General features: G+C 41.6%; 1 protein-coding gene across 1 annotated transcript in view; it reads left to right on the top strand.

The window, feature by feature from the left end:
* helz (helicase with zinc finger) overlaps positions 1 to 12,676 on the top strand; it is a 161,857-nt gene that overhangs the window by 44,604 nt on the left and 104,577 nt on the right. The window contains exons 9-11 of the mRNA XM_060901748.1: positions 973 to 1,080; positions 5,578 to 5,878; positions 7,717 to 7,984. Coding sequence (XP_060757731.1) covers positions 973 to 1,080; positions 5,578 to 5,878; positions 7,717 to 7,984 — 677 coding nt within the window. The remainder of the gene's footprint in view (positions 1 to 972; positions 1,081 to 5,577; positions 5,879 to 7,716; positions 7,985 to 12,676) is intronic.

Here is a 12,676-nt window from a genome sequence, read left to right as displayed (position 1 = left end):
TTTTTTGTGAAATCCGATTTTTTTGTGAGGTCGTTCACATTAACAAATATATGCGACTTGTATGTGATCCTCAGTATGAACGAAAATCGACCTAAAAGTGTTCCGCATGCGCATTGCAGGATACGACGACGTCACACGCAGTGAGCATGGCCAGTGTTTACGGAAGTAACCTAAAGTTTCCTGTGTGTGACAGTAGCCAGCATGGAGTACCTGGCGATGATGCAGTTGTTGTTGCGACGGAGCCAGAACATGCACAATAGCCTGATGTTAAGGAGGAGGTTGAGAAGGAAGAGGGCAAGGGGTTTGGCTCAGGCGTTCTGCGGGGTAGTAACTGCAACCTCCGTTCAAAGGAACCTGTGGGTGCGGAGTCGCATTGATGTCTTGCGCCATGTTGTTGTAACTTTTTTTTGAGAGACCCGCCGCCTACTTCAGCGCAGAATAGTGACGTTTGTGGCTTGTTGATGACGTGTAAGTCGGATGAATGCGACCTGGCGGTTCAGACTGAAGTCGCATATGAAAAGAGCGGATAGGAATCGGAATTAGGACCACATATCCAAACGGCCTGGGTCGGATTTGAAAAAATCGGATCTGTGTCGTTCATATTGTCAATAAAAGATCGGATACAGGTCACATATGGGCGAAAAGATCGGATTTGAGTCACTTCAGCCTGCAGTGTGAACGTAGTGTATGTGTCAGCCCTGTGATGACCTGCCGACTTGTCCAGGGTGTACCCTGCCTTTCGCCCGTAGTCAGCTGGGATAGGCTCCAGCTTGCCTGCGACCCTGTAGAACAGGATAAAGCGGCTAGAGATAATGAGATGAGATGAGACAACGCTTCAAAAGGTTGCTGTCATGGTTGTGGGTTGAAGAATGGGAATAATTTTATTAGAATTGTCTACCTGCATTATCAGTATTTGCAATGAGCTGTTTTATTCTATATATAATAATTTTAATTTTTTTCTGTCTTTTGAAGCTTAATGACTGTGTAGATGGAGTTACAGTGGAACATAACTCAGATCTTTCAGTCACTGTCAACACCAAGAAATCATCCCATTCCTGGACATTCTCACTTTACTGCAAGGTAGGAACACTAATTTTCTCACCAACTGTGTTTAGAGTGACTGGCTCATGTGACTTGTTATAGTTACTCTAACAGGAACGGATTTGAGTAGTCAAATACAATTTTTATTTATTTCTTAATTAAGTCAAGTTGACGATTAAGCAGTGCAACAGCATTTCCAGAATGGAACAAGTCCTGTCTAAATAAATACCCTGCTGTATTTTGATTCTGAATGTAGTCCTGCTGTCACTCCTAGTAAAGCAATGGCACACTTAGGGGTCATCCATAATTTTCATCATTATCACGAGCGTACAAACCATACGTGGGGGGAGGGGGTTAATGGCCAGGTGCAGAGCCTAATCTAGGGCGCATAATACGCGTTTTTTTATCTGTCTGTCGCACATCCACTTTTTGGGCGTGAGAGTGATATAGCGTATCTATTCATTTTGTTGTGCATTTATAAGTAGAGAGCGTGTAGTCGCATTTTACTGAATCTTGTGCGTATCAATTTGTCAGCACTCGCTAGCAAGCACTGCGGTAAATATAGCATTGTTTACACACCAATCGAAAAATATCGGAAAGGACCGAAGTATTCCGAATGGTTTATTTAGCGGGTAAAACAGTTTTGTGAACTATTATATCATTGGTCACTGAACTGGAAGAGTGTATCTCAACCAATCGTGTGAAGTGTTTTAAAAATACCCAAAAGCACATGGCATATCGTTCTGTCTCATCCAAACATAACATTCAGACCCTCTAGGATTTTGCGATTTGCAACATCAACGCAAATTCAGAGATGCCTACTAGTACGGATTGGCCGTATTTTGTACGAAAAAGTTACGTAAATACGATGTTACGGCAAACAGCGTTATTCTGTACGGAATTATTATAAAGTCTTAAATTCCAGTGAGTTGTTTTTAAATGTCCAAGCGACTTTTTCAATCCATGCGCGATTCATGGCTATTTATTTTTCCGACAACCACACATGCTGTGTGTGACATGCGCAGATTCCGCACATTTGTTCGCGCTATTTTCGATACGGTAGAATGGCCGTGCATTACACCCAGTCAAAAGGGCAATGGATACGCGCACTGCAAACTGTGTAGAACTGACATTAACATCACTCATGGTGGTCGCGATGACTGCACGCGGCATGTCAACTACAAAAAAAAAAAACCATATGGAGTATGCTGAAATGGCGAGTCAGGCGGAAAGTAAATCTGGGGGTATCCAGCAGTTTTTTACGAAATCTGTGGATGAAAAGACACGGAACGTGACCCGTGCTGAAGTGGTGATGGTTGACCTGTGCTTGGAGTTGAACTTGCCGATTAGTGCCATGAAATGTGAGTTAAACTTATTCAGTTTCTTTTTCCATGTCTGATTTTTATTCACTGAAATATCAAACACTGGCTGGACTTCTTTAATTCAAAGTCTTTTCAGTGTTGCAAGTGCAAATGTACATGTAGTATGATCAAAAACAGAATTTTATGATTAGTGTTGTTGGGATTGTGGCAAAAAAATTGATCATTCCACTGTTTTAAATACAATTATAAATGTCATTTTATTCAATGTCTCTTCTGAAGCGTTATGCTGAAGTATTTATATATTGGGACATTTAAGATAACAATGTCGGACTCTCTTTGGCATGAAATAAGAATTTTTTTTAAATTTTATTAGAATCCGTTAACAGGTAGAACATTTTTCCAGGCAATATAATATAATACTTTTGAGGAGTTACATTCAATACCAATGATTGGTAGTCAGCCGTAATGTCTGCAAACAGGGAACACTATTGTATTTATAAAAATGTGATATATTGTACGCTCTAGAAATTTGTCGAGTGGAAATTCAGTTGAGATGGCTGCTCGCGTTTTGTTTATTCAATTCACACAAAACAGTTCTTTTTAATAATTTAAATGTTAAACATATTGGTATATACACCTCTTTATAATGGAAATGCGCATAAATTAATGTTACTGAAAGTCATTCCAAAATACTGAAAAATGTTTTCAAGAATACTGAAATTCAAAATTTGGGGTAGGCATCTCTGCAAATTCAACCAATCCCCGCGAATTCAGGGCGGTGTTGCAATTCTATCCAATCACCGCAACTTTCCCACAAATTTGACCAATCATTGGCGTCGTCTTGCGGTGACGTCGACAAACTACCTTCCGCCTTACTTCCGTGTATACGTTCAAGAGAAGCAGTATGTGCGCAGTGTTGCCAGATTGGGCGGTTTTAAGTGCATTTTGGCGGGTTTTGAACACATTTTGGGCTGGAAAACTTCAGCAGTATCTGGCAACATTGCATGATGTGCGAGTCAGTGTTTATGTAGGCTTAAATTCTGTTACTGAAAGTGTGTTATGTTTACAGTGAAGCACTGTGTGCACTTTTTTTTTTTTTTAACTTAATACAAGAAATTAATGGATGCCAACATTTTTGCCAAAATGGTATTTTATTTTCCATTGTTTAGGCAGCTTCAGCATCATACTGTGAGATTCTGTTCAAATTGTTTTTTTTTCTTCTATGAAGCCTGAGCCATTTATTTTATAATTATTGTTTAATTTAGTCTTCAGGAGAGACTGCCTGCACACAGTACTAGTATTAATTTTTTTTTTTTTCTTACATGAAAGCTGAGGCATTTATATTATATTTTAAGGTAACTTCATGTTGTGCTGTGAGGTTCTCTGCACTTTAACTTTTGAACCAACAGGTGCATTTGGATCAGTAAAGCCTATTTTTCTGCATTTTTGTAGTCCTGGTAATCTTACACATTCTGCATGATTGCTAGTTTTTTTTTTTGAGTAATTTGTTTAATTTTTCTTGTTGAAAGTTCAATTTAGTATTATGTTAATGATATTCTAAAAATAAAGATTAATAAAACTGTTCTGTTTATAGTAGTGCTGTCAAAAATGTCGCGTTATCGCGTTAACTTGACTCAATTTTAACGGCGATAATTTTTTTTATCGCGAGATTAACGCTCTGTGACATGATGTAGGTTTTTCATAAGCTTTTGAAACTGCCAGGAGCTTGGAACAGAGACTTTGCTTAGAAAAACGATAGCAGCTAGACTGTAATGCCACGCCCCGCACAGCCAGAGTCCTCTGCCCTCCCCCCAAAGAACCAGCGCGGGCAGGGTGCGTTAGCCCCGCGCCTCGGGACGAAGAGCCACAATGCTCGGCTTAGGTTTCGTTTTCCCATCGGCGGCTCCAGCCCGACTTTGCAGTAGTGGCTGTGACAAGACGTGTTATGCTCTGCAATAAAAAAAAAAATCATTGGTACAAAGCAAGCCCATTCACTTTTTTATGCTGATAAGAGAATTACAATGGTTTTTCATGTGACAAAAATGTGCGATTAAATTGCGATTAATCGCGAGTTAACTATGACAGTCGCGACATTAATCGCGATTAAATATTTTAATCGCTTGACAGCACTAGTTTATAGATGTACTCTTGAAAATATCTACCAATGTATTACTTATTTTTCTGTCCCCACTAACTGGAACAAATGAGGGATATTTTTACCCATGTTAATATTTTCTGTCCCCTGTTTCTGCAACTAGTGAGGGATCTGTCCCCTATTTTCAAATTCCTAGATTAGGCTCTGAGGTGTACACTTTTTTTTTAAAAACGAAAAAATGATGATCTGTCAATGTGCAAATCGGCGGCCGCCATGTTAAAAATTTCGCGCCACATCGGTGTTGCCAGCTAGCTCTACACACTTTTTTTTCTTCAATACAACAACAATGGCTGACCCAGATTTTGACCACATTTACAAATTTGTGAATAGCAGAAATACAGCTATTCACAAGACTCCTTCAAACGAGTACGAGCAGTTTTTAAACGTTTATTGTTTCCTGCATTCATCTGAGACGCGGCAGAGGAGGAGCCAAAAGGCAACAGCTCCCCTTAAAAAGACGGTCCCTAATTTTCAAAAATGAATCTCCTGCTTTCTATGAAAACTTCTGGACTCGTCTTTTCTTCTCTTGTGAATCTTTGTATTGTCCTGTCATCCGATTTTAATAAAAAGTAATACAAGACATGGTTTTATTTTGAATTCCTATTCCATGTAGATTTACCTTTTTTTTTTATTTTTATTTTTTTTTTTATTTATTTTTTTTTTTTGGTCCGCTAATGTACACTTTTTTTTGGGGGGGGGGTTGCTCAAAAGTCTACTCTTTGTAGACTCATGATAATGATTGAAAATTATGGATGACCCCTTAGCAAATACTAACATCAAATCCTTTAAGAGTGCTGTTTCCTAACTTTTTTTTTTTTTGTAGCATAATTTTTAGTATTTAACTGTGTCTAGGAACATATTCAGTTTTGAAAAGTAGCTAACATACTACAGAAGCAAGAAAGTGAATAATTAAATAATCCAAGAATCACTGCAGAAATGTGCGCATTTTCCCTTCCTGTATATCATGACCAGGAGTCTCATCATTGATCTAGAACTGCTTGGATGTTCCAGTTTCCTTGCTTTATAAACCCTTTCCTTTGTGTCGCTTTTCATATCCAGCCTGCCCGCATGTTGCACCGCATCGCACTGCTCTATGATGCCAACCGACCGCACTTCTCCATCATGGCCGTGTCGGCAGGTGACACCTCTACCCAAGTACCCCAGCAGGTGTGTGAGGGTGGCTGTCAGGAATGGACTGGAGTAGGACTGCTGCAGAATGGCATGGATCACTGCCTCTACACTGTGGAGGTGGCGTTTAGAACCGAGATCTTCGGCACTTTCCGTCAAACCGTAGTCTTTGATTTCGGCTCTGAGCCTGTGCTGATGCAGAGAGTGATGGTGGACGCAGCATCGATTGAAGGTAAAGGGCCCTTTTTTTTTTTTTTAAATTGGATCATCTCACTGAACAACTTCAAATTTTTGCAAAAGCCCTAGTCCTACTAAGTAGGAGTAAAAATTCCTATAAAATATGATCAGTATGTATTCTTTTTGTGTAGTATGGTATCTGGTTTATTAATTTAATTTCTTATTGGTCAATTAAATTCTTTTGTCAACCTTTATCTCAAAATTATAAGTACACTGCCGTTCAAAAGTTTGGGGTCACTTTGAAATGTCCTTATTTTTGAAAGAAAAGCACTGTTCTTTTCAATGGAGATCACTTTAAACTAATCAGAAATCCACTCTATACATTGCTAATGTGGTAAATGACTATTCTAGCTGCAAATGTCTGGTTTTTGGTGCAATATCTCCATAGGTGTATAGAGGCCCATTTCCAGCAACTCTCACTCCAGTGTTCTAATGCCGCTTTTCCACTACAAACGCGGCTGAGTCGAGCTGAGTGGGGCTGTTGGAGTTGCATTTCGACTACAACCGCGCTGAACCGTGCTGGCTGGAAGTGGGTGGACACATTGGGTGGAGTTAGCGAAAGTGGGTGGACGTCAGGTGATGTCGTTAAGCAGCGCAAACAGTGACATCAGTGATCTTTTAAGCGGTAGTCTCACGACCCGAATAGTAAACAATAAACATGGAGGACATGGAGTCGTTAGTGTTGCTGGTCTTGGTGCTGTGGCTTGTTGTCACCGACAACGCCGACAGATACTGGCAAGAGCGTATAGATGAGGCGAGGCACATAAGGCTTCAGAAATTCTCGTAATTCGTAATTCTTCTTCTTCCGGGTTTACGGTGTTTACAGATCCCAGCGTGCTCGCGGGGCGTGTGTGGGCATGTGAGGACACTCCTCCTCACCAATCAGTGCACAGGGGAGTGTCTGCTCACGCCCCCAGCCTCACTCGGCTCGGTTTGGCTCGCTTCAGCCCCACTCCAAAACCGTGCGAGTTTTAGGGGCTAAGCAGGGCTGAAGCGAGCTGAGTCGTGCTGGTTTTTGGTAGTCGAAACGCGAGCCGTGTCGGGCTGAAGTGAGCTGAAGTGAGCTGAAAAAGGGTAGTGGAAAAGGGCCATAATGGTACAATGTGTTTGCTCATTGCCTCAGAAGGCTAATGGATGATTAGAAAACCCTTGTACAATCATTTTAGCACAGCTGAAAACAGTTGAGCTCTTTAGAGAAGCTATAAAACTGACCTTCCTTTGAGCAGATTGAGTTTCTGGAGCATCACATTTGTGGGGTCGATTAAATGCTCAAAACGGCCAGAAAAATGTCTCGACTATATTTTCTATTCATTTTACAACTTATGGTGGTAAATAAAAGTGTGACTTTTCATGGAAAACACAAAATTGTCTGGGTGACCCCAAACTTTTGAACGGTAGTGTGTGTTCACACTTCAGTGTCGAGCAGGTCATGCTCACGGTGGGTTATAGTACAAAACTTTGTCACAGTACTTTCCAAATTTTGGTTGCACAGTATGCACGTTTTTAGAATGATAATTCAGAAAAGCAAATTACAGTCCTGAGAACACGGGGAGCAAAAAAAAAAAAAACCCCGACCCATAATTACTGTACACCTATCACAGTGTCATTCATGCAATTCTCATAGCTCAGTGCATAAACTGATCACCTGTTTCAGTGAAGTAATGGTTTAAACTTTTTTTTTTTTTTGCAATGCACTTAATGCTTGAAAGCGGATTCAGCAATAGGCTTTGTAATTTTGTCCTCTGATCTCTACTGGTTGACAAATTTCTACCACTGTCACATTTCTACTAATATAACACCCACTACTACTTCTCACCCTCGTGGCCTTTGCAGACCTGGAGCATTTGATGCAGGCACGACAGCAGCTCCTGATGACGGCGAAGCGCTGGGACTCCTCTTGCAAGACCATTGTGGAGTTCATTCCCAATGAGAACATGGAACTGGAGCGAAGTCTGCTCAGCCGCTATCAGATCCCACTGTCCGCTGACCAGCTCTTCACCCAGTCCGTGTTGGACAAGACTCTCACACGTGAGAACTACCAGTCCCGCCTGCATGACCTGCTCTACATTGAGGAAATTGCGCAGTACAAAGAAGTTAGCAAGTGAGTACCTTTTAATCCCTGATTTGCAGTGCTACAGCACAACTACTGGCAGGTATATTGTCAATTAGCTGCGTAATGAGAATGAGTCACTGATGCACTTGTGCTTGCTTGCCTTTTTTTTTCTTTTTTTTTTGAATATAACACCCCACCCTATACTGGTTTACCTCTGTCCGTATTTCCATCCGTCCGAAACACCCTTTTTCTCAGCAACTACAAACCACACCCAGGGGCTTCAAAGTTTGGGAGAATAGCAGGGTACAAATAATTTACAGCAGGGTGCAAAATGGTAAAATGTCTGCCAGCGGCAGATATAATGCATGCAAAGCATGCAGGGATGGATATATATATATATATATATATATATGAGAGAGAGAGAGAGATTATGCAAGTACGAATTTTTCATGGGGCGGGATGGTTTGGAACAGGCCATCTAAAATTGGGATAACATTTACCCGGGATGGGTATTTGAGGCGGGTCGTCTAGCTTAAGCTTGATTAGCGTTGTTACGCACGCCAGTGTTTCCCACAGAAATTTTGGAGACTATGGGGGCAAGCCATGGGGGAGGCGCGGGGGTTGTTTAAAATTGAGTGATATGTTAAATATTAAGTTATTACTGAAAAACTATTGATTAAAAAAACAGACACTGAGAAATGGTCCTATAAACAACTTTACCAATATAAAAGATTACCAGGACTACAAAAATGCCGAAAAATAGGCTTTACTTATCCAAATGCACCTGTTGGTTCAAAAGTTAAAGTGCAGAGAACCTCACAGCACAACATGAAGTTACCTTCAAATATAATATAAATGCCTCAGCTTTCATGTAAGAAAAAAAACTATTAATACTAGTACTGTGTGCAGGCAGTCTCTCCTGAAGACTAAATTAAACAATAATTATAAACTAATAAAATAAATGGCTCAGGCTTCATAGAAGAAAAAAACAATTTGAACAGAATCTCACAGTATGATGCTGAAGCTGCCTAAACAATGGAAAATAAAATACCATTTTGGCAAAAATGTTGGCATCCATTAATTTCTTGTATTAAGTAAAAAAAATATGTTGCCAGATACTGCTGACGTTTTACAGCCCAAAATATGTTCAAAACCCGCCAAAATGCACTTAAAACTGCCCAAATTGGGCGGGAAACCCCCCAATCTGGCAACACAGGTGGCAGTAATGGCTGCACTCATGTCGAGGATGTAAACACAGTTGACGCGGCAACAGACATACATGACATAGTGGATGTAATTTACGTTCACAACTTGTTTTGCTGTCAGAAATATTTAATATTAAATTTTGTGACTCGACTGACAATAGCCGGCGGCATAACAAGCCATAGCCGGCGATTTGCCGCCGGTGACCGGCTACTTTTGAGACCGCTGCACACCTGCTTGATATTTGGTACTGAGCTTCAGCCTGGGGTTCTATACCGTGTTTACCGTTTTCAGGTCTGTCGCACATCGACTTCCTGTTTACCGACTGAATGTGTTTACGAAACACACAGGGTGGATTTACAAAATTTTTGTACCCTTTTTCTCAGCAACTACAACTCACACCTGCTTGATATTTGGTACTGAGCTTCAGCTTGGGGTAGGGCTGTGCAATTAATCGAATTTTGATCACGATTTCGATTTTTGTGTCAAACGATCTCAAAATTCATATAATCGAGTTGAAACAATTATTTTGCCGTTTGTCGGGGACGCGCACCCGCAATACATTTCCTTCCCGCGGGCCCATGCGCAGACTTGCCGACAACACTCACGCGGCGGAAGCAGTGTGTGTGTCTCTATGGCTCTCCACTCACGCAGCTGAAAGGAGGGGAGATTGTGAATTGTTTGGCGCGAGGTAGGCTCGCAAGATGACAGAAGGAGGGCGGAATCGGTTGGTCGACAAAAAGGGACGAAAAACGTCTGTAATATGGGATCACTTTGGATTCGAAGAATCCGACGTGGAACAGAAGCGCATCGTGTGTAAGATTTGCAATAAGGTAGTATCTGCGCCTCTTGGCAACACTACAAACCTCTTCAACCACCTGAAACTGAGCCATAAAGTTATTCACGACGAAACAACAAAAAGCAAACAAAAAGATAAAGCCGATGCCGCCACAACCAGCAAGACAATGCAGCCATCCATTTCAGCCACTCTCTACAATGCCACTCCGTATGCCACGAGTTTGGAGAGGCACAACGCACTCACAGCATCCATCGGATATTATTTAGCCAAAGACGTGCAGCCTGTATACATTTGTTTTTCTCTGTCTTATGTCAAAAGAATATTTTTATTTTGTTTTATACATCGCAAACTTAAGTTTTTCTAGACTATATTTATTTTCAGTTTGAAAGAAAGGTGAACGTAAATGATCAATAACAGAGGGGTTTTTTTTGTTTTAAAGAGAAATGCTGAATAAATGCATTGTTTCAAAAAATCGTTTGAATAATCGTGATTTCAATATTGACTGAAATAATCGTGATTTATTATTTTTTCCATAATCGAGCAGCCCTAGCTTGGGGTTCTATACCGTGTATACCGTTTTCAGGTCTGTCGCACATCGACTTTCTGTTTACCGACAACATATTTGCGAAACACACGGTGTGGATTTTGACGCTATTTGAAAATGACAATTTACCAGGGTGCTATTTGAAATCCCTGGGGAGAGACACTGCTCTTTACTTGTTTCAGGGTTAATTATTTGTTGAAGTCAACATTCATAAGTGTCCTATTCCTTCAATTGCTTGCATTCTGATATAAGCGAAAGTGTGGGTATATGTAAGGGCCTCTGCATGCTCTTGCGACAAGGCTTTCGCAGATAGCTTTTCGCAGACAGTTGTAGTTTATCGTTGAGCGGGGAGTAATAGGCGTGCGCGATGTTATTCACCGCCACAACGCAAGGGGGCGCGAAGGCGCGAAATCGCTAGGAGTAGTTGGTGGGTGTGGTTAGTGGAGTGTTTATCCTCCGGTTACTTATAATGACTAGAACTGGAGTCGTATAGATGTACGTACTTCCTCACTTCCTCGATCAACCGCTCTTCATGCTGCTCCATCTTCGCTCGTGTTTTTAAAAATGGCGGTCGTGAAAACAAACCAAACCGGGAAAGTAGGGAAGCGGAAGTGCGTGTGCAGCGGATGTAGAGTGGACCAATCAGAGCCCTCTTGTCTGCGACGCTGTCTGCGAGGCTTCTGCGGTGGTCACAATTTTTGGGAGGTGTGTGCAGAGCGTCTGCAAAGGTGGGGGGGCTACGCAGACGCCATCTGCGAGGACTGGGTTGTCAGCATAAATTGGCCTTAAAGGGCTGATGACACGAACATGACTCTATGCAATTTCTTAAAAATAAACTATACAACATGGCAAACATGTTAGATTTCTGTTATAATTACGTGAAAAGAAGCTGTTGTTACGCAAACATCCAGCTTTTAATTGCACAGCGCAAGAAAACTGGGTCCGTGGCTCGCGGCCATGTTGTGACGTCAGCGGAAGAACACGCTGCGGTTCACTGGCTGTTCTACTCTGGTTCTACTCAATGGAAATGGCACATGAAAACGCCGGTGAACTCTCTAGTGCTAGCTCTTCCTCTTCTGGGAGTCTAGAATTGTGTTGATCTGTTCCGAATAGAATCTATGATAGCCTACCCTCTTTACCCTTTGCCTCTCGTTGCTAGGCGGCAGTTACATGAAAGCCGCAAGCTTTCACAAGCAAATACATGACTGATATCACGCCGACTTTATGATTACATTTATGATTATCATGTAGAATCTGTAGCTCTACGTACCTTTATCTTATGTCGTTTCACAACACATGTTCTGACAGGAGGACTGTCTTTGGATCCGGCATAGCTACTAGTAGACCCCCTCCGGAATACTGGCAGTGTTGCCAGATTGGGAGGTTTCCCGCCCAGTTGGGCGGTTTCAAGTGTATTTTGGTGGGTTTTGAACATATTTTGGGCTGGAAAACTTCAGCAGTATCTGGCAACAGATACTGCTGACGTTTTCCAGCCCAAAATATGTTCAAAACCCACCAAAATGCACTTGAAACTGCCCAACTGGGCAGGAAACCTCCCAATCTGGCAACACTGTGTAGGCACTGCTGATGGTACACACGTTTGTGCTGAACTGAACACCCAAGAGATTCTTTTAAGCTGGGAAGGGTGTCAAAACAATCCAAATCGAAGTGTTCAGAGCACAGGACGGATGTTGGTGAGGGCTCCCACTTGTCACGAGTGCGCCTGACTTGCTTCACCCACTTCACACGCAGCTCGGGATCTCTGGGAAACTTGAATAAACTTACCCCATCCTTGTGGGTTTTGGAGCAAAAGCCGGCAACACAACGCGAAGGCATAATAACTATATATAATAATGTATAATAATGTCTAATAAAAATACTAATAATGATAAACTGAACACCTGTCGCATCAACAACAAACTGGTAAGTTAGGAGGAAGGTTCTTTTGCTGACGTCATATAGCTCCTCCTCCTCCTTCGTCTCCTGGGTGCTGCAGCCCCGTCAAATTTGCCCAAATAGCCGCGTTTATCATCATAACTTGTAAAATAGGCGCCTTCGTGAATTAATATATGGATCATCGGGAATTACTTATGTTATAAAACATCGCCAAAGATGTCAAAAACGTGTCATCAGCACTTTAAGTGAGCAGTAGCTCACAGTTGAGCTTGTTTCCCCTAACCACTAGAGGTCAGAC

This window comes from Neoarius graeffei, chromosome 20 (assembly GCF_027579695.1).
Source record: "Neoarius graeffei isolate fNeoGra1 chromosome 20, fNeoGra1.pri, whole genome shotgun sequence".
NCBI classification, from domain to species: Eukaryota; Metazoa; Chordata; class Actinopteri; order Siluriformes; family Ariidae; genus Neoarius; species Neoarius graeffei.
The sequence above is the reverse complement of the archived record's forward strand: the minus strand, read 5'-3'. Positions and strand labels throughout refer to the sequence as shown.